We start from the raw sequence: 23,522 nt of genomic DNA on the forward strand, positions 1-23,522 counted from the left end.
ATTTCTTAAAATTGTAAACAAAATTTTCAATTTTAAATAACTTTCCCCAAAACATTAAACAATTACTGCCCTCTGAGACTTTTATTAATTTTCAACAAAACCAAAACTCTGTTATACTCATTAAAGAACAACCCCTCATACTCCCAACCACTGGCAACCACCACTCTAATTTCCATCTCTATGAATTGATAATCATGAAAAGATGCTCAACATCATTAGTCACTGGGGAAAATGCAAACCAAAACCACCTAAGATAACACTTCACAATCAGTAGAGTAACAAGGGTTTGGCAAGAATATAGAGAATCAGAACCCACATGCACTGATGGTGGAATGTAAAATGATACCACTGCTTTGGAGAAGAGTTTGGTGGTTCTTCAAAATGCTAAACATACAGTACCTGTTACTCATGACTCAGCAATTCTACTCTTCTCTCAAAAGAACTAAAAATGTACATCCACAAAAATCTATATATATGAATATTCACAGCAGCATATTAATAATAGCCAAAAAGTGGAAATACCCCAAATGTTCAACTCATGAATAAAAATGTGGTATTATAAATGTAATATTTATTCAGTGACAAACAGGAATGAAGTACTGACACATGCTACAACATGGATGAACCTTAAAACATGCTAAGAGAAAGAAGCCAGAGAAGACCGTATGTGGCCTAATTCCAGTTACATGAAATGTCCAGAACAGGCAAAAATATTCAGAGACAGAACGTTAACTGGAGGAGAAAGAAGAAAGAAATAGAAAGTGACAAGTAATGGGTACAGTGTTTCTTTCTAGAGTGATCAAAATGTTTTAGAATTGATTGCGGTAATGGTTGCAACACTGAATACCAAAAAACACTAAACTGTAGGGTAAATTTTGTGGTATGTGACATATTTCAACAAAGCTGTTATTCCTTTATTTTGTAACTTACTGAAAACCTCACCTTTCATTAATTTTTGAACTTTTAAATTGAACTTAATTCTAATTGCTTTAATTATGACTTTAAGTAAATTTTAAATCAAACCACAATTCCTACACAAATACCTGTTTGCACACCAGTATCCTTCTTAGAAGTCGTATAATTCGTATATGTATTCATTTTACCACTGACTTCATCAGAATCATGTCTTGAATTTGAAATGTTAGTAGATGCGTTATATTCCATTTGTATTGTATCAACTGGCAAAGAGAAATTACCTGATAAAACAACACTTAAGGAATATTAATAAAAATTATGTATGTATAGCAGCAATACAATAATTTTCACTTAATCAGAATGAACACTGCAATAAAAATTTTCTTACAAAAAGTTACCCACATTCCTATCAGTTACTGAATTTAGGGAGATCATTTCGTAATTGTTCTCTGTAAAAACAGACACAAAAAGTAAACATTTTACCTATTATTTTAACATTATTTAACACATTTTAACATTATTTCTGCTTGTATTGTAATTTTCCACATAAATTAAGCATTCCTATTTATAAAATTACACTAGTTTAAGGTCTGAAATTCCTACAAAAATAGTAGGTATATTAAAGGTATTAAAAATAGGCAATCATTTAGGCTGGGTGCAATGACCCACACCTGTAATCCCAACACTTTGGGAGGCAAAGGTGGGAGGGTCATCTGAAGGCAGTAGTTCAAGACCAGCCTGGGCAACAAAGCGAGATTCCACGTCTACAAAAAATACAAGGTTGCAGTGAGCTGTGATGGCACCACTGCACTCTAGCCTAGGCAACAGAATGAGTCCTTTTCTCCAAACAAAGATAAAAAGGAATTATTTAGAATCATCTTCTAAAAATATTATAAATAAAGTTCTGGTTAAGCCCTTACCACCAAGATTTTTAATCAATCTAGAAGTGTCATGTCCCTTTTGCGCCAATTCTTGGATTCTCTGTTCTTGTTTTAGTCTCTGTGCCAGTTCCTGCGCTCGCTGCATTGTCTGGAATAGCTCATTTGTCTTGACAGTCATGATTTCCTGTCAATATTGATGTGTTATTAAATACAACTATTAAACATACAAAGACTTGACTATTTCCTCTCAGTAAGTATTTTCTAAGCTTCTCCTATGTGTCAGGCACTTGTTTACATACTAAGGCTAAGGAGAACAGTCAAGACAAAGTTCCTGCCCTTCTGGAGCTTACATTTTAACATCTTTTTCTACAGCTGTGTTCAATCACAAATATGGTAACTCTTTTTACCCATTTCAAATTTATACTGAAAGTTTTCAAAGTTTTAAAAACTGTTCTATTACATTTAAAAATAGATTTTAAAAGGTAAACACAAGGTTTATGACCTTGCGGTTCAAATGATACTTTACTGATTTCCTCAAGTTACATAGGGGTAACTCAATGAAACTGGAACCCAGACCATGTGTCCCTTTACTAGCCAATTTTGGAGTGAAGGTTGCCAAGTGGGAAAACTGCAGTAAAAGGCAGGAAAACGTTTAAAGTGCTCTACATTTTAAAACTTTAGCAAATGAGTATTTTTGTTAGGTTAGCTCAAATATGGTACCACCACCATACATACCTATCTTGTCTGCACCACTTAGGGTTCTCCTAGTGGTGCAGACAAGATATGTATGCATACCTATGTTGTCTCCTAGTATCTACTTTTTAAAAAGGCCGTAATTTAGGCCAGGGGCAGTGGCTCACGCCTGTAATCCCAGCACTCTGGGAGGCCGAGGTGTGTGGATCACGAGGTCAGGAGATCGAGACCATCCTGGCTAACATGGTGAAACCCCGGTCTCTACTAAAAATGCAAAAAATCAGCCGGGCGTGGCAGCGGGCACCTGTAGTCCCAGCTACTTGGGAGGCTGAGGCAGGATAATGGCGTGAACCCACGAGGCGGAGCTTGCAGTGAGCCGAGGTCACACCACTGCACTCCAGCCTGGGTGACTGAGCGAGACTCTGTCTCAAAAAAAGGTCATTTAACATAGAGATCTAGTCTAGGACAGTCACAAATTGTATCATCAATCCCAGCCAATTATTCTGCAAATGTACGTTCCTCTTCATAAGTGGATACACTGATAGGTCAATCATTTCTCTTAACATACCTAGAATAATTATTAATATAATAATTATTGCTTAGAAATGAAGCAAAGAAACTAGGAGTAGATAAAAATGAAGCGCATAGGTAACACCTGCTTCGTGCTGTGACCTCCTCTACAGAAAAGGCCAAACCAATATAACATTTAAGAACTATTATCACGTGAAATAATGAAACTTTCTCAAGCTTCCCTCTTTCCTAACTTTATGTGAAGGTCTGACATGTCCATACATAGCTTCACAATTTCAAAATAATAGAAATGTTCAACTTCTGGTTATTTTTCCTTTAAAAATACATCCATTTTTATTCTAAAATGTTACAATTAGGAGGCCAAATGTGGTAGCTCACACCTGTAATACCAATACTTTAGGAGGCTGAGGTGGAAGGATCACTTGAGCCCAAGAGCTTGAGACCAGCCTAGGCAACATAGTGAGACCCTGTCTCCTCCACACACCAACAAAAAAATCAGCCAAATGTGGTGGTACTACCGTGCCTGTAGTCCCTGCTACTGAGGAGACCAAGGTGGAAGGACAACTTGTGCCCAGAAGTCAAGACTGCAGTGAGCTATGATTGCACCACTGTACTCCAACCTGAGCAGAAGAGTGAGACCTTGTCTCAAAAACAGAATCAAAAATCAAAGTTAAAATTAGAATGTAAATACCTACTTCCTTTTGTTTTTGCTTAAGTATGTCTTCTTCATACTGTTTCTGCATCTCTTCACGTTCCTGTGCTAAGCGAAGCTCCTCTTCTTGTTCTTCCTTCTTTCTTTGCTCTTCCTCCAGTTGTTTCTTCCTGCGCTTCTCTTCTACCTGGGCAGTGATGGCTTTCTAGTCATAAGCAATCACATAAATCATTGTCAAAAATAAAAATCTGTGAAGCAGGACGGACTTCAAGCAAGATGGCTGACTAGATACATTCAGTGCTCACCTCTTCCACAGAGGGGAACCAGAATAATGAGTAGACAATCATACTTCACGTAGATCTAACAGTGAATAGTGGAATTCAAAATGACAGGAAGCATCAAAAGCAAGGAAGGAAGCAAAGCAGCCTGTCTTGACAGGATTAGCTAGGAGTCTACAGAGGCTGCCTAATTGGAGGAAAAGGAAAGTGAGCAATCCCCAGCAATCCACATTCCCACCAAGGACTCCTATAATCCTAATCACCAAATAGCCCCTTGACCCTTGTGGGTCTCAAGACTAACAGGGCATTACCTGGAGAGCACAGGAAAGCACTGCTCAAGAGGGAGCTCACACTAGGTCCCACAAACACCCAAGACCTAAGGAACTGTAGCATGGCACTATTTTGAGAGCCCAGCTCCTAGTGGATCTGCATCTTGCCCTGGGGCCCTACAGCCCCTGCATCTCCACATCCCTAGAGACCCACTGACATTCACCATCTGCAAGAGCAACTCACTGAAAGCAAACCCACCCTCCCTAGTAGCAGAGCTACAATGCAGCTGCTACTGCCCCAACCTAAGCATTCTGCTGGTGGCCTGGAAATCATACCACCCCAGCCTACAACAGCCAGCACCTGCACACAACACCTTGGGAACCTGGGGGCAGGTCTGCCCAGCCTTGCTTCATCTCCACCAGTAACCAAGCACATGGTCCAGGGATCTGGGGATTGCCCTGCCCAGGACACCACCATTGGCACCTGAGCACTCCTCCCAGAGTCTGGGCCCAATCAACCTGCCATTACCATCACAGCTGGCACCCACCCACATATGCCACCAGCAAGTCTGAGGACTGGCCCACGCAGCCCATCATAGCCACCGCCAAAACCACTGCTGACTGCTTGGATCCCAGAGGGTTGTCCCACTACTACTACTGCCATTGCCCATGTTTGCTGCCTAGTGGCTTGAAAACCTACTCACCCACCCAACCCACTGCCACCATTCCCAGAACTAAATGAAACTGAAACAAAAAAATACAAAAGACAAATGAAACAAAAAGCTGGTTATTTGAAAAGATAAATAAAATGGATAGATCATTAGCAAGATTAACCAAGAAAAGAACAGAGAAAATCCAAATAACCTCACTAAGAAACGAAACAGGAGATATTACTGACACCACTGAAATACAAAAGATCATTCAAGGCTACTATGAACACCTTTACACACATAAACTAGAAAACGTACACGAAACGGATAAAGTCCTGGAAAAATACAACCATCCTAGCTTAAATCAGAAATAATTAGATACTCTGAACAGACCAATAGCAAGCAGTGAGACTGAAATGGTAATTAAAAAATTACCAACAAAAAAAAGTCCAGGACCAGATGGATTCACAGCAGAATTCTACCAGACATTCAAAGAATTGGTACCAATCCTTTTGATACTATTCCACAAGATGGAGAAAGAAGGAACACTCCCTAATTCATTCTATGAAGCCAGCATCACCCTAATACCAAAACCAGGAAAGGACGCACCCAAAGAAGAAAACTACAGACCCGCTATCTTTGATGAACACAGATGCTAAAATCCTTAACAAAATACTAGCTGAGTCTAACAACATATCAAAAAGATACTCCACCATGATCAAGTGGGTTTCATACCAGGGATGCAGGGATGGTTTAACATACTCAAGTCAATACATGTAATAAATGTAATTCTTAAAAGAAGAACAAAAATCACACGATCATCTCAACAGATGCAGAAAAAGCATTTGACAAAATCCAGCATCCTTTATGATTAAAACCCTCAGTTAAATCAGCATACAAGGGACATACTTTAATGTAATAAAAGCAATGTATGACAAGCCCACAGCCAACATAATACTGAATGGGGAAAAGTTGAAAGCATTCTCTCGGAGAACAGGATCAAGACAAAGATGCCCACTCTCACCACTCCTCTTCAACATAGTACTGGAAGTCCTAGCCAGAGCAATCAGACAAGAGAAATAAATAAAGGGCATCCAAATCAGTAAAGAGGAAGTCAAACTGTCCCTGTTTGCTGATGACATGACTGTTTACTTTAGGAGTCCCTAAGACTCCTCCAGAAAGCTCCCAGAACTGATAAAGGAATTCTGCAGTTTCCAGATACACAATTAATGTACACAAATCAGTAGCTCTTCTATACACCAACAGCAACCAAGCAGAGAATCAAATCAAGAACTCAACCCCTTTTACAACAACTGCAAAAAAATACCTAAAATACTTAGGAATATACCTAACACAGAAGTCGAAAGGCCTCTACAAGGAAAACTACAAAACGCTGCTGAAAGAAATCACAGATGATACAAACAAATGGAAACACATCCCATGCTCATGTACTGGTAGAATCAATATTGTGAAAATGACCATACTGCCAAAAGCAAGCTACAAATTCAGCATAATCCCCATCAAAATACCACCATCATTCTTCACAGAGTTAGAAAAAACAATTCTAAAATTCATATGGAACCAAAAAAGAGCCCACACGAAGCAAGACTAAGCAAAAAGAACAAATCTGGAGGCATCACACTACCTGATTTCAAACTATACTATACTATAAGGCCACAGTCACCAAAACAGCATGGTACTCACACAAAAATAGGCACACAGACCATTGGAACAGAATAGAGAACCTAGAAATAAACCCAAATACTTACAGCCAACTGATCTTCAACAAAGTAAACAAAACATAAAGTGGGGAAAGGATGCCCTTTTCAACAAATGATGCTGGAATAATTGGCTAGCCACATATAGGAGAATGAAACTGGATCCTCATCTCACCTTATAAAAAATCAACTCAAGATGGATTAAGTACTTAAACCTAAGACCTGAAATTATAAACATTCTAGAAGATGGAGGGTTGCTGGCAAGATGGCCGAATAGGAAGAGCTCCAGTGTGCAGCTCCCAGCAAGATGGATGCAGAAGGTAGGTGATTTCTGCATTTCCAACTGAGGTAACTGGTTCATCTCACTGGGGCTGGTTGGACAGTGGGTGCAGCCCACTGAGGGTGAGCCAAAGCAGGGTGGGGCGTTGCCTCACCCAGGAAGTGCAAAGGGTCAGGGAAATCTCTCCCCTACCCAAGGGAAGCCATGAGGGACTGTGCCATGCCATGAGGAATGGTGCATTCTGGCCAGATACTGTGCTTTTCCCACAGTCTTTGCGACCCACAGACCAGGAGATTCCCTCTGGTACCTATGCCACCAGGGCCCTGGATTTCAAGCACAAAACTGGGCGGTCGTTTTGGCAGACACTGAGCTAACTGTAGGAGTTTTCTTTCCATACCCCAGTGGTGCCTGGAACGCCAGTGAGACAGAACCATTCACTCCCCTGGAAAGGGTGCTGAAGCCAGGGAGCCAAGTGGTTGGGCTTGGAGGGTCCTACCCCCACAGAGCTCAGCAAGCTCAGATCCACTGGCTTGAAATTCTCACTGCCAGCACAGCAGTCTGAGGTTGACCTGGGACTCTCCAGTCTGAGGTTGACCTGGGACTCTCGAGCTTGGTGGGGGGAGGGGCATCCACCACTGCTAAGGCTTGAGTAGGCGGTTCTACCCTCACAGTGTAAACAAAACCGCCTGGAAGTTCGAACTGGGCAGAACCCACTGCAGCTCAGCAAGGCTGCTGTGGCCAGATTGCCTCTCTAGATTCCTCCTCCCTTGACAGGGAATCTCTGAAAAAAAGGCAGCAGCCCCAGTCAGGGGCTTATAGATAAAACCCCTACCTCCCTGAGACAGAGCACCAGGGGAAGGGTTGGCTGCGGGTGCAGCTTCAGCAGACTTAAACATCTCTGCCTGGTGGCTCTGAAGAGAGCAGTGGATCGCCAAGCACAGCATTCGATCTCTGCTAAGGGTCAGACTGCCTCCTCAAGTGGGTCTCTGACCCACATATATCCTGACTAGGAGACACCTCCTAGTAGGGGCTGACAGACACTTCAAACAGGAGAGCTCTGGCTGGCATCTGGCAGGTGCCCCTCTGGGATGAAGCTTCCAGAGGAAGGAACAGGCAGCAATCTTTGCTGTTCTGCAGCGTTCGCTGGTGATACCCAGGCAAACAGGATATGGAGTGGACTTCCAGCAAACTCCAGCAGACCTGCAGCAGAGGGGCCTATTAGAAGGAAAACTAACAAACAGAAAGAATTAGCATCAACATCAACAAAAAGGTCATCCACTCAGAGACCCCATCCAAAGGTCAACAACATCAAAGACCAAAGGTAAATAAATCCATGAAGATGGGGAGAAACCAGCACAAAAAGACCGAAAATTCCAAAAATCAGAACACCTCTTCTCCTCCAAAGGATCACAACTCCTTGCCAGCAAGGGAACAAAACTGGACAGAGAATGAGTTTGAGGAATTGACAGAAGAAGGCTTCAGAAGGTGGGAAATAACAAACTCCTCCAAGCTAAAGGAGCATGTTCTAACCCAATGCAAGGAAGCTAAGAACCTTGAAAAAAGGTTAGACAAATTGCTAACTAGAATAACCAGTTTAGAGAAGAACAAAATGACCTGATGGAGCTGAAAAACACAGCACGAGAACCTTGTGAAGCACACACAAGTAACAATGGCTGGTGTATCAATAGATGAACTGATTAAGTGGAAAAAGGGTATCAGTGATTGAAGATCAACTTAATGAAATAAAGTGCAAAGACAAGATTAGAGAAAAAAGAATGAAAAAAGAACAAACACAGCCTCCAAGAAATGTGGGAGTATGTGAAAAAACCAAATCTGCATTTGATTGGTGTACCTGAAAGTGACGAGGAGAATGGAACCAAGTTGGAAAACACTCTTCAGGATATTATCCTGGAGAACTTCCCCAACCTAGCAAGACAGGCCAACATTCAAATTCAGGAAATGCGGAGAACACCACAAAGATACTCCGCGAGAAGAGCAACCCCAAGACACATAACTGTCAGATTCACCAAGGCTGAAATGGAGGAAAAAAAGCATTAAGGGCAGCCAGAGAGAAAGGTCAGGTTACCCACAAAGGGAAGCCCATCAGACTAACAGTGGATCTCTTGGCAGAAACCCTAAGAGCCAGAAGAGAGTTGGGGCCAATATTCAACATTCTTAAAAAAAAAGAATTTTCAACCTGGAATTTCATATCCAGCCAAACTCAGTTTCATAAGCGAAGGAGAAATAAAATCCTTTACAGACAAGCAAATACTGAGAGATTCTGTCACCACTAGGCCTGTCTTACAAGAGCTTCTGAAGGAAGCACTAAACATGCAAAGGAACAACCAGTACCAGCCACTGCAAAAACATACCAAATTGTAAAGACCATCAACACTATGAAGAAACTGCATCAACTAATGAGCAAAATAACCAGCTGGCATCATAATGACAGGATCAAATTCACACATAACAATATTAACCTTAAATGTAAATGGGCTAAATGCCCCAATTAAAAGATACAGACTGGCAAATTGGATAAAGAATCAAGACCCATCAGTGTGCTGTATTCAAGAGACATCTCACATGCAAAGACACACATAAGCTCAAAGGGATGAAGGAGGATTTACCAAGCAAATGGAAAGAAAGCAGGGGTTGCAATCCTAGTCTCTGATAAAACTGACTTTAAACCAACAAAGATCAAAAGAGACAAAGAAGGCCATTACATAATGGTAAAGGGATCAATGCAACAAGAAGAGCTAACTATCCTAAATATATATGTGCCCAATACAGAAGCAGCCAGGTTCATAAAGCAAAGTTCTTAGAGACCTACAAAGAGACTTAGACTTCCACACAATAATAGGGAGACTTTAACATCCCACTGTCAATATCAGACGGATCAAAGAGACAGAAAATTAACAAGGATATTCAGGACTTGAACTCAGCTCTGGACCAAGTGGACCTAATAGACATCTACAGAACTCTCCACCCCAAATCAACAGAATATACATTCTTCTCAGGACCTCATAACACTTATTCTAAAACTGACCACAGAATTGGAAGTAAAACACTCTTCAGCAAATGCAAAAAAACGGAAATCATAACATAGTCTCTTAGACCACAGTGCAATCAAACTAGAACTCAGGATTAAGAAACTCACTCAAAATGGCACAACTACATGGAAACTGACCAACCCGCTTCTGAATGACTACTGGGTAAATAACGAAATTAAGGCAGAAATAAAGATGTTCTTTGAAACCAATGAGAACAAAGAGACAATGTACCAAAATCTCTGGGTCACATTTAAAACAGTGTTTAGAGGGAAACTTATAGCACTAAATGCCCAAAAGAGAAAGCAGGAAAGATCTAAAATCGATACCCTAATATCACAACTAAAAGAACAAGAGAAGCAAGAGCAAACAAATTCAAAAGCTACCAGAAGACAAGAAATAACTAAGATTAGAGCAGAACTGTAGGAGACAGAGACACGAAAAAGCCTTCAAAAAACTCAATGAATCCAGGAGCTGGCTTTTGGAAATGATCAACAAAATAGACCACTAGCCAGACTAAGAAGAAGAAAAGAGATAAGAATCAAACAAATGCAATAAAAAATGATAAAGGGGGCCACGTGCAGTGGCTCTCGCCTGTAATCCCAGCACTTTGGGAGACCGAGGTGGGTGGATCACGAGGTCAGGAGATTGAGACCATCATGGCTAACACGGTGAAACTCCATCTGTACTAAAAAATACACAAAATTAGCCAGGCATGGTGGTGGGTGCCTGTAGTCCCAGCCACTTGGGAAGCTGAGGCAGGAGAACGGCGTGAACCCGGGAGGCAGAGTTTGCAGTGAGCCAAGATCTCACCACTGCAATCCAGCCTGGTCAACAGAGTGAGACTCCATTTCAAAAAAAATACCAAAAAACAGGATAAAGGGGGTTTCACCACTGATCCCACAGAAATATGAACTACCATCAGAGAATACTATAAATACCTCTACACAAATAAACTAGAAAATCTACAAGAAATGGACACATACACCCTCCCAAGTCTAAACCAGGAAGACGACGAATCCCTGAATAGACCAATAACCAGGTCTGAAATTGAGGCAGTAATAGCCTACCAACCAAAGGAAGTCCACGACCAGATGGATTCACAGCCGAATTCTACCAGAGGTCAAAGAGGAGCTGGTATCATTCCTTCTGAAACTATTGCAAACAACAGAAAGAGAGGGAATCTTCCCTAACTCATTTTATAAGGCCAACATCATCCTGATACCAAAACCTGGCAGAGACACAACAACAAAAAAAGAGAATTTCAGGCCAATATCCCTGATGAACATTGATGCAAAAATCCTCAATAAAATATTGTCAAACCAAACCCAGCAGCACATCAAAAAGCTTATCCACCACAATCAACTTGGCTTCATATCTGGGACACAAGGCTGGTTCATCATACGCAAATCAATAAACATAATCTATTCACATAAACAGAACCAATGACAAAAACCACATGATTATCTCAATAGATGCAGAAAAGGCCTTTGACAAAATTTAACATCCCTTCATGCTAAAACCTCTCAATAAACTAGGTATTGATGGAATGTATCTCAAAATAGTAAGAGCTATCTATGACAAACCCACAGCCAGTATCATACTGAATGGGCAAAAACTGGAAGCATTCCCTTTGAAAAACAGCACAAAACAAGGATGCCCTCTGTCTCCACCCCTATTCAACATAGTATTGGAAGTTCTGGCCAGGGCAATCAGGCATGAGAAAGAAATAAAGGGTATTCAAATAGGAAAAGAGGAAGTCAAATTGTCTCTGTTTGCAGATGACATGATTGTATATTTAGAAAACCCCATCATCTCAGCCCAAAATCTCAAGCTGATAAGCAACTTCAGCAAAGTCTCAGGATACAAAATCAATGTGCAAAAATCACAAGCATTCCTATACACCAATAACAGACAAACAGAGAGCCAAATCATGAGTGAACTCTCATTCACAACTGCTACTAAGAGAATAAAATATCTAGGAATACAACTTACAAGGGATGTGAAGGACCTCTTCAAGGAGAACTACAAACCACTGCTCAAGGAAATGAAAGAGGACACAAACAAATGGAAAAACATTCTATACTCATGGATAGGAAGAATCAATATTGTGAAAATGGCCATACTGCCCAAAGTAATTTATAGATTCAATGCTATCCCCATCGAGCTACCTTTGACTTTCTTCACAGAACTGGAAGAAACTACTTTACATTTCTTATGGTATCAAAAAAGAGCCCACATAGCCAACACAATCCTAACCAAAAAGAACAAAGCTGGAGGCATCACGCTGCCTCACTTCAAACTATACTACAAGGCTACAATAACCAAAGCAGCATGGCACTGGTACCAAAACAGATACACAGACGAATGGAACAGAACAGAGGCCTCAGAAATAACACCACACATCTACAACCATCTGATCTTTGATAAACCTGACACAAACAAGCAATGGGGAAAGGATTCCTTATTTCAAAAATGGTGTTGGGAAAACTGACTAAGCTATATGCAGAAAACTGAAACTGGATCCCTTTCTTACACCTTATACAAAAATTAACTCAAGATGGATTAAAGACCGAAACGTAAGACCTAAAACCAGAAAAACCCTAGAAGAAAACCTAGGGCAATATCATTCAGGACAAGGCATGGACAAAATGACTAAAACACCAAAAGCAATGGCAAAAATGCTGAAACTGACAAATGGGATCTAATTAAACTAAAGAGCTTCTGCACAGCAAAAGAAACCATCATCAGAGTGAACAGACAACCCACAGAACGGGAGAAAAGTTTTGCAATCTATCTATCTGACAAAAGGCTAATACTCAAAATCTACAAAGAACCTAAACAAATTTACAAGAAAAAACACCATCAAAAAGTAGGCAAAGGACTATGAGCAGACACTTCTCAAAAGAAGACATTTATGCAGCCAAGAAACATATGAAAAAAAGATCATCATCACTGGTCATTAGAGAAATGCAAATCAAAACCACAATGAGATACCATCTCATGCCAGTTAGAATGGCGATCATTAAAAAGTCAGGAAACAACAGATGCTGGAGAGGATGTGGAGAAATAGGAACGCTTTTACACCGTTGGTGGGAGTGTAAATTAGTTCAACCATTGTGGAAGACAGTGTGGCAATTCCTAAAGGATCTAGAACCAGAACTACCATTTGACCCAGCAATCCCATTACTGGGTATATACCCAAGGGATTATAAATCATTCTACTATAAAGATACACATGGCTGGGTGCGGTGGCTCACACCTGTAATCCCAGCACTTTGGGAGGCTGCGACAGGCAGATCATGAGGTCAGGAGATTGAGACCATCTTGGCCAACATGGTGAAACCCTCTCTCTACTAAAAATACAAAAATTAGCCAGGCATGGTGGCAGGCGCCTATAATCCCAGCTACATTGGAGGGTGGGGCAGGAGAAACACTTGAACCTGGGAGGTGGAGGTCGCAGTGAGCTGAGATTGCGCCACTGCACTCCAGCCTGGCGACACAGCCAGATTGTCTCAAGGAAAAATAAAAAAAAAAGATACGTGCACATGTATGTTTATTGTAGCACTACAGCAAAGACTTGGAACCAACCCAAATGCCCATCAATGATAGACTGGATAAAGAAAATGTGGGCCAGGCGCAGTGGCTCACGCCTGTAATCCCAACATTTTGGGAGGCCAAGACGGGCGGATCACAAGGTCAGGAGATCGAGACCATCCTGGCTAACACGGTGAAACCCCGTCTCTACTAAAAATACAAAAAATTAGCTGGGCGTCATGGCGGGCGCCTGTAGTCCCAGCTTGGGAGACTGAGGCAGGAGAATGGCGTGAACCCAGGAGGCAGAGCTTGCAGTGAGCCGAGATCACACCACTGCACTCCAGCCTGGGCAACAGAGCAAGACTCCGTCTCAAAAAAAAAAAGGAAATGTGGCACACATACACCATTAATACCATGCAGCCATAAAAAGGGATGAGTTCATGTCCTTTGTAGGGACGTGGACGAAGGTGGAAACCATAATTCTCAGCAAACTAACAAAAGAACAGAAAACCAAACACTGCACGTTCTCACTCATAAGTGGGAGTTGAACTACGAGAATACATGGACACAGGGAGGGGAACATCACACACTGGAGCCTGTCAGTGCGTGGGGGTCTCTAGGGGAGGGATACCATTAGGAGAAATACCTAATGTAGATGATGAGTTGATGGGTGCGGCAAACCACCATGGCACGTGTATACCTATGTAACAAAACTCCATGTCTGCACATGTACCCCGAAACTTAAAGTATAATAAGCAGCAACAAAAAAAGATATGGGAGAAATAATAAATAATCATAAATACAAAAAAAACAAGATAACATTGGAAAAACCCTTCTAGACGTTGGCTTAGGCAAAGATTTCATGACCAAAAACCCAAAAGCAAATGCAATAAAAACAAACATAAATAGCTGGGACCTAATTAAAGAGCTTTTGCACGGCAAAACAAACACTCAGCAGAGTAAACAGACCACCCACAGAGTGGGAGAAAATCTTCCCAATCTATATATCTGACAAATGACTAATAACCAGAATCTACAACAAACTCAAATCAGTAAGAAAAAAACCAAACAATCCTATCAAAAAGTGAGCTAAGGACAGGAATAGACAATTCTCAAAAGAAGATATACAAATGGCCAACAAACATATGAAAAAATGCTCAACATCACTAATGATCAGGGAAATGCAAATCAAAACCACAATGTGATACCACCTTACGAATGGCCATAATTAAAAAATCAAAAAACAGTAGATGTTGGTGTGGATGTGGTGATCAGGCAACACTTCTACATTGCTGGTGGGAAGGTAAACTAGTACAGCCACTATGGAAAACAGTGTGGAGATTCCTTGAAGAATTAAAAGTAGAACTACCATCTGATCCAGCAATCCCACTACTGGGTATCTACCCAGAAGAAAAGAAATCATTATTCAAAAAAGATACTTGCACATGCATGTTTATAGCAGCACAATTCACAACTGGAAAATCATGGAACCAACCCAAATGCCCATCAATCAACGAGTGGATAAAGAAACTGTGACACACACATAGATATATATATATATATATATATATAGAATGGAATACTACTCAGCCATAAAAAGGAATGAATTAACAGCATTAGCAATGACCTGGATGAGACTGGGGACTATCATTCTAAGTGAAGTAACTCAAGAATGGAAAACCAAACATCATATGTTCTCACTGATATGTGGGAGCTAACCTATGATGATGCAAAGGCATAAGAATGATACAATGGACTTTGGGGACTTGTGGGGAAGAGTGGAGGTCGGTGGGGGGGATTTAATAAACATATATGGTGCAATGTATACTACTCGCATGACGGGTGCACCAGGATCTCACAAATCACCACTAACTAATTTATTCATGTAACCAAATACCATTGTACCCCAATAACTTATGGAAAAATAAAAATTTTTAAAAAGCAAGGAAATAGGACACCTCCAAAGGAATACAATAATTCTCCAGCAATAGATCTTAATCAAAAAGCAAGTTATGAAATCCCAGAAAAAAATTCAAAATTTCAATACTAAAGAAGCCCAATGAGGTACAAGAGAATACTGGAAACCAATACAAAAAAGTCAGAAAAACAATTCAGGGTATGAATGAGAAATGTACCAAAGAAGTAGATATCAGAAAAAGAACCACCAAACAAATTCTGGAAATGAAGAAATCATTGAATGAAATACAAAGCATATCTGAAAACTTCAACAATAGATTAAATAAAACACAAGAATTGTAGAGCCTAAAGATAGGTCTTTAAAAATAACACATTCAGAAAAAAAAGGAAAAAAGAATAAAAAAGAATCAGCCTAGCTTTTGTGACATATGGGATACCATAAAGTGACCAAATATTTGAATTTTCAGTGTCTGAGAAGGCAAACAGAAAGAATAGAGTCAGAAAACCTATTTAATGAAATAAAAGATGAAAACTTCCCAGGTCTAGCAAGAGGTTTAGTAATCCAGATACAGGAGGCTCAAAGATCCCCAAATAGATACACTGCAAAAAATTCTTCTCCACAGCATGTTATAGTCAAACTGTTAAAAGTAAGAGACAAAGAGAAAATTCTAAAAACCATGCAAGAGAAAATCATCTCGTCACCTATAAAGGAACCCCCATCAGACTAACAGCATATTTCTCAGCAGAAACCTTAGAGCCAGGAAAGAATTATATCTAAAGTGCTGAAAGGGGGGAGAAAAACCTGCCAAAGATACTACACCCTGTAAAGTTATCCTTCATAAATGAAGAATATATAGTCTTTCGTAGACAAGCAACAGCTGCGGGAAGTCATCACCACTAGACCGGTCATACAAGAAATGCTAAAGTTCAGGGAGTCTACACCTGGAAGCACAACAGCAATTAACTACCACCAAGAAAACACTTGAAAATACAAAAACCACTGGTAGGGCAAACAAATAAAGAGGAGAAAAAACCTCAAATGTTACCACTACAGGATGCCACCAAACCACAATGTTAAACAAAAAGAAACACACTAAAGAGAAAAAGAAAGGAATCAAACATTTTCACTACAGAAAACTACCAAGCCACATTGATAAATAATGAAAGGAACAAAGGATATACAAACTACAAAAAAAAAAAAAAAAGAGACAGGATTAAGTCTTCATATATTAATAACTTTGCATGTAAACTAAGTAAATTAAAAGGTATAGACTGCCTGAATGAATAAAAACCAGCCAAACAAACAAAACATATTTGCTGACCATAAGAAAGTCACTTCATCTGTAAAGACATAAAAAGACTAAAAGGGAAGAAATGGAAAAGAAATATTCAACAGAGCCAGAACCAAAAGCAAGCAGGAATTGCTGTACTTATTTCAGATGAAAAAGACTTTAAGTCATGAACATTAAAAAGAGACAAAGAAGGTCATTATGTAATGATAAAGGGATCAATTCAGCAAGACCATATAACAACTGCAAACATACGTACACAACACCAGAACACCTAGAAATATAAAGCAAGCATTATTAGATCTAAAGGAGAGATAGACTATAATACAATAATAGCTGGGGATGTCAATACCTCACTCTCAGCACTAGATAGATCATCTAAAAAGAAAATTAACAAACATTGGACTTAAACTGTACATTAAGCCAAACAGACCTAACAGCCTTACAGAATATCTCATCCAACAGTTAAGAGAACACACATTCTTTTCATTAGCACAAGGATTATTCTCCAGGACAGATCATATGTTAGGACACAAAACAAATCTCAACAAACTTTAAAAAACTGATTTCATATCAAGTACTTTCTCAAACTACAATGGAACAAAACTAGTAATCAATAAGGAGAAGAACACTGGCAACTGTACAAATAAACAGAAATTAAACAACATGCTTCTGAACAAGCATCCAGTCAAGGAAAAAATTTTTTAAAAAATTCTTGAAAAAATGAAAATTGAAACACAACATACCAAAACCTATGGGATACAGAAAAAGCAGTGCTAAGACGGAAATTTTCGCAATAAGTGCATTTATCAAAAAATTAGAAACATTTCAAAAAGCAATCTAATGATGTACCTAAAAGGAACTAGAAAAGAACAAACTCCAAATTAGTAGAAGGAAAGAAATAATAAACCCTAGAGGAGAACTAAACAAAATAGAGACAAAAAACACAATACAAAGGATCAAGAAACAAAGATTTTTTTAAAGATAAACAAAACCAATAAGCAACTTGCTAAACTAACCAAGAAACAAAGAGAGAAGACCCAAATAAAATCAGGAATGAAAAAGGAGAAATTACAACTGATACCACAGAAATACAAGAGATCATCAGAGGCTATTATGAACAACTACACACAAACTAGAAAACCTGGAAAAAATGGATAAATTCCTGGACACACACAAGCTATCAAGAATGAATCAGGAAGAAATAGAAAACCTGAACAGACCAATAATGAGTAATGAGACTGAACTGGTAATAAAAAGTCTCCCAACAAAGGAAAGTCCAGGACCAGACAACTTCACTAATGAATTCTATTCACTAATGAATTCTATCAAACTATCAAAGAACTAACCAATTCTTCTCAAACTATTCCAAAAAAGTCAAAGAGGAGGGAATTTTCCCTAACTCATTCTGTGAGGCCAGCATTGCCCTGATACCAAAGCCAGAGAAGGACAGAACAAAAAAGAACAAAGAAAATTACAGGCCACTATTTTTGATGAACATAGATGCAAAAATTCTCAACAAAATACTAGCAAACTCAATCCAATAGCACATGAGAAAACTAATACCCAATAATTAAGTGGGGTTTATCCCAGCGATGCAGGGAGAATTCAACATATACAAATCAATAAATGTGATACATCACATCAACAAAATGAAAGACAAAAACCATATGATCTTCTCAGTAGACAAGAAAAAACATTTCACAAAATCCAACATCACTTAACAATAAAAACCCTCAACAAACTAGGCACAGAAGGAATATACCTTAACATAATAAAGACTATATATGACAAACCCACAGCTAACATCATAGTTAATGGGGAAAAGCTGAAAGAAAGCCTTTCCCCTAGGAGCTAAAACAAAATAAGGATGCCCACTTTCACCACTCTTACTCAACATAGCAACAGAAGTCCTAGCAAGAACAATCAGGCAAGATAAATAAAGGGCACCTAAATTAGAAAAGATAAAATAAAAAGTCCCCTATACAAAAATTACCCAGGCATGGTAGCGCACACCTGTAATTCCAGCTACTTGGGTGGAACTGCTTGAAGCCAGAAGGTGGAGGTTGTAGTTAATGGGAACTGCTCGAACCCAGAAGAAGGTGGAGGTTGTAGTGAGCCAACATTGTGCCACTGAAGTCCAGCCTGGGCGACAGCTGTCTCAAAACAAAACAAAAAAACTAAAATCAAAACGTCCCCTTTGCTGATGTTATGATCTTATAGCTTAAAACCCCTAGACTCCACTGGCGCACTGGCTCATGCCTGAAATACCAGCACTCTGGGAGGCCAAGGCGGGTGGATCACCTGAGGTCAGGAGTTCGAGACCAGCCTGGCCAACACTGCGAAACACCATCTCTACTAAAAAAATACAAAAATTAGCAAGGTGTGGTGGCACATGCCTGTAGTCCCAGCTACTTGGAAGGTGGAGGCAGAAGAATCGCTTGAACCCATGAGGCTGAGGTTGCAGTGGGCCAAGATTGCGTCACTGCACTCCAGCCTAGGCGTCAGAGCGAAGGCTCTGTATCAAAAACAAACAAAACCCAAAAACAAAACCTAGACTCCACAAAAAAACTCACAGCTGATCAATACATTCAGTAAAGTTGCAGAACACAAAATCAACATACAAAAATCAGTAGCATTTCTATACACTAGCTGAGAAATAAATAAAGAAGGCAATCCCACCTACAATAGCTACAAAAAATAAAATATCTAGGAATAAATTTAACCAAGGGGGTTACACATTTCTACACACAAAAAAACTACAAAACAGATGAAAGAAACTAAAGAGGACACAAACAAATGGCAAGATATCCCGTGTTCATGGATCAGAAGAATTATGCCTAAAGCAATCTACAAATTCAATGCTATCTCTATCAAAATACCACCTTCATTTTTCACAGATATAGAAACAATTCTAAAACATCTATGAAACCAAAAAAGAGCCGTAATAACCAAATCAAGGTGGATCACAAGAACAAAGCTGAAGGCATCACACTACCTGACTCAAAATATATTACAAGAATAGTAACCACAACAGCATGGTATTCGTACAAAAACGAATACCATGGAACAGAATTGAGAATCCAGAAATAAATCCATGTATTTACAGCCAACTGATTTTCAACAAAAGTGTCAAGAATATAGTAGGGGAAAGCACATACTCTTCAATAAATAATGCTGGGAAAATTGGATATCTATATGCAGAGGAATGAAACCGGAGCCCCATCTCTCACCATATTCAAAAAAACAATTCAAGGGCCAGTGTGGTGGCTCGTGGCTCATGCCTGTAATCCTAGCACTTTGGGAGGGTGAGGCAGGTGGACCATTTAAGGTCAGGAGTTCAAGATCAGTCTGGCCAACATGGTGAAACCCCAGCTGTACCTAAAAAAAAAAAAAAAATTAGCCAGGTGTGGTGGCATGCACCCATAATCCCAGCTACTCAGGAGGCTAAGGCAGGAGAATTGCTTGAACCTGGGAAGTGGAGGCTGCAGTGAGTCGATCACGTCACTGCATTTCAGAGTGACAGAGTGAGACTCCACCTCAAAAAAAAAAAAATTCAAGATGGATTAAATAGTTAAATGTATGACCCCAAAATGTAAACCTACTAGAAGAAAACATATGGAAAACACTTCAGGACACTGGTATAGAGTTTATGGTTGAGACCTCAAAAACACAGGCACCAAAAACAGACAAATAGGGCTAAACTGAACTAAAAAGCTTCTGCATGGGAAAGGAAACAATAACCAGAGTGAAAGAGACAGTCTGTCCCCCAGTTTGAATATTCAGTAGTTTGAATATTCAATAGCTTGCATATTCAGTAGTTCGAATATCTGCAAACTATTCATCCAACAAGAGGCTACTATCCAGAATACATAAGAAACTCAAACTCGGCCGGGCGCGGTGGCTCAAGCCTGTAATCCCAGCACTTTGGGAGGCCAAGATGGGCGGATCACGAGGTCAGGAGATTGAGACCATCCTGGCTAACACAGTGAAACCCCGTCTCTACTAAAAACTACAAAAAACTAGCCAGGCGAGGTGGCGGCGCCTGTAGTCCCAGCTACCCAGGAGGCTGAGGCAGGAGAATGGCGTGAACCCGGGAGGCGGAGCTTGCAGTGAACTGAGATCTGGCCACAGCACTCCAGTCTGGGTGACAGAGCGAGACTCCGTCTCAAAAAAAAAAAAAAAAAAAAAAAAGAAACTCAAACTCAACACACACAGACACCAAAACCCAAATAATTCCATTAAAAAGTAAGCAAAGAGCATTAATAAACATTTTTCTAAAGAGGATATATAAATGGCCAACAGGTATATGAAAAAGTGCTCAACATTACTAATCACAGAAATGCAAATCAAACCCACAATGAGATATCATATTACCTCAGTTAGAATGGCTATTACTAAAAAGACAAAAATGCTGGGCCTGGTGGCTTATGCCTGTAATCCCAGCACTCTGGAAGGCTGAGGCTGGAGGATTGTTTGAGGAAAGGAGTTCAAAACCAATCTGGTCAACATAGTGAGACTGTGTCTCTATAAAAGAAAAAATTTAAAATTAGCCTGGCATGGTGGCACATGCCTGTAGTATCAGCTACTGGGGAGGCTCAGGCATCAGGATTGCTTAAGCCCAGGAGTATGAGGCTACAGTGAGCCATGATCATGCCACTGCATACCAGACTGGGCAGCAGAGCAAGACCCTGTCTCAAAAACAAACAAACCAAAAGACAAAAAATAACAGATGCTGCCAAGGAAGTGGAGAAAAGGGACTCCTTATACACTGTTAGTGGGAATGTAAATAAATACAGACACTATGGAAACAGTACGGAGACGTCTCCAAAAACTAAAACTGGAACTACCATACGATCCAGCATTCCCAGTACTGGATTATTTATCCAAAGAACATGAAATCTGTATATCAAAAGGATACCTGCATTCTTGTGCTAATGGTAACACTATTTACAATCTAAGTGTCTATCAATGAACAAACAGATCAAGAAAATGTGGTATATACACAACGGGATACTATTTGGCCATAAAGAAAAAATAGTCTTGTCATTTACAGCAACACAGATGCGACTGGAATTCATTATGTCAAGTGAAGTAAGCCAGGTATAGAAAGATAAACATCACATGTTCCCACTCATGTGTGGGAGCTAAAAAAGTAGGTCTCAAGGAGCTAAAGAGTGGAATGATAGGTATTAAAGGCTGGGAAGGGTGTGTGTGAGGGTGGTGGTGATCAAGAAAGGTAGGTTAACAGGTACAAACATACGGTTAGATGAAAGGAATAAGTTCTAATGTTTGATAGCAATAGTAAGGTGACTATGGTCAGCAACCATGTATTATATATTTCAAATTGGTTAGTAAACTTGAAATGTTCCCAATACAGAAATGATAAATACTCAAGGTGATAGATACCAGAATACTCTGGCTTAATCATTACACATTCTACACATATAACGAAATATCATATGTGTCCTATAAATATATAAAACATTATATATCAATTTTTAAAATCCATGAAGCATTTGTTTGGTGACTGTAGAAATAAGTTTTATCAGCATACTGAAAGTATTATTTATGTAAGTGAAGTGGAAATGTCAAATTTCCAATGCACTTCTCCCATCTCCCATTTGTACTGTCAAGTTCTACATGCCTTTCCTTCAACCCTTAGGGGGCTACTGGAGGAAATGATATTAAAAAAACTGAGGAAATAATCTCAGTGCTTAGCATAGTGCCTGGTAAGTAGCAGATGCTCTGCAAACGTCTGCTTACTGACTAAGCGTAACATTAATGATGCCAAATTCATGTATCAAAGCATTTGAAGAATTATGCAGATATTAAAGTCCCTTTAGCACTAGGCTAAAATCAGGAGAGGAAGTTTTAATTTTAGCCTCTTTTCTTATATTATGCATTAGATTTCTTAGTCATAATTCTAGTTCAATCCCTATTCAAAGAATGAATTCTCATCTTGAACAGAACTCAGGAGAAATAAATTGATGGAAAAAAAAAACAAAAACCAGTACTAACCTAAAACAATACAAATTCACATATACAACTTATATATTAAAGACCTTCTCTACTGGAAGGCAGGTGGCTGTAGTATGTGATACTGTTGGGTTCTTAGCATAAGCGTAATTCTAATATTACAATGCCAGTTGGGGTAGGGACTGGATTCACGACACAACTGGACAGGACCTATGCTGTAAAGTTACATCAGAATTTAAATTTCCATTTACTTAGGTATATGTTCACCATGACTGTTACTTATTAAGGTAAAGAACAATGTTTAACAATGCAATACCTGATGCTCTAATTGTTTTTGTCGTCGTCTGTCTCGTTCCTCAATCTGAGCTGGGTCCAAGAGAGCAGTCATAGAACGGAAAAAGCTGGAAAGATACATATATTAGCTATTAAAAACCTCAAAAAGGTAGATTCAACAAGCTAAATCATTTTGTTTGGGATAAATCTACTGATTATTTCTAGTTTAAAGACAAATACCAAACCTGAAACCAATTAGACATTAATAAGTCTTACTAAAGCACATAGACTTTCTTAAAAATCAATAGATACATAAGCATGAACTTACTTTGTTTTCTTACTGGTTGCCCTAACCACATCCTTAATAGGTTTTGCTCTATGCTCCACCTCCGAAGGTTCAACCTGGCTTCCGGTTGTAGGTGTACAAACACTGCTGACATCAGCCAGCTCCTGAGTGTCAGGAGAGACACAGAAGTACTCAGGTTGTTTGTGTGTTGACCGAGAGGACAGCTGAGATTGAGAACCAGGATAACTCTTTAATGAATCAAAGAGCATTGCCCATCTGTCATGTTCCTCACCCTAATGATGACAAAAAATTCTCATATATAATTCC

The 23,522-nt window shown here is 39.6% G+C and overlaps 1 protein-coding gene across 17 annotated transcripts in view; it reads right to left on the reverse strand.

Annotated features, from left to right (window-relative positions):
- Nucleotides 1-23,522, reverse strand: part of CCDC66 (coiled-coil domain containing 66) — a 53,615-nt gene that overhangs the window by 5,022 nt on the left and 25,071 nt on the right. For 9 of the 17 annotated variants that reach the window (XM_023201113.2, XM_023201137.2, XM_023201149.2 and 6 more), the window contains 5 exons: nucleotides 23,238-23,488; nucleotides 22,953-23,037; nucleotides 3,716-3,877; nucleotides 1,836-1,980; nucleotides 1,044-1,196 (listed from right to left, as the gene is read on the reverse strand). In XM_023201113.2, the coding sequence (XP_023056881.1) occupies nucleotides 1,044-1,196; nucleotides 1,836-1,980; nucleotides 3,716-3,877; nucleotides 22,953-23,037; nucleotides 23,238-23,488 (796 nt within the window). The remainder of the gene's footprint in view (nucleotides 1-1,043; nucleotides 1,197-1,835; nucleotides 1,981-3,715; nucleotides 3,878-22,952; nucleotides 23,038-23,237; nucleotides 23,489-23,522) is intronic. The other 8 variants (XM_023201169.2, XM_023201164.2, XM_023201195.2 and 5 more) reach the window with 5 other exon arrangements.

This window comes from Piliocolobus tephrosceles, chromosome 2 (genome assembly GCF_002776525.5).
Source record: "Piliocolobus tephrosceles isolate RC106 chromosome 2, ASM277652v3, whole genome shotgun sequence".
Lineage (NCBI taxonomy): Eukaryota > Metazoa > Chordata > Mammalia > Primates > Cercopithecidae > Piliocolobus > Piliocolobus tephrosceles.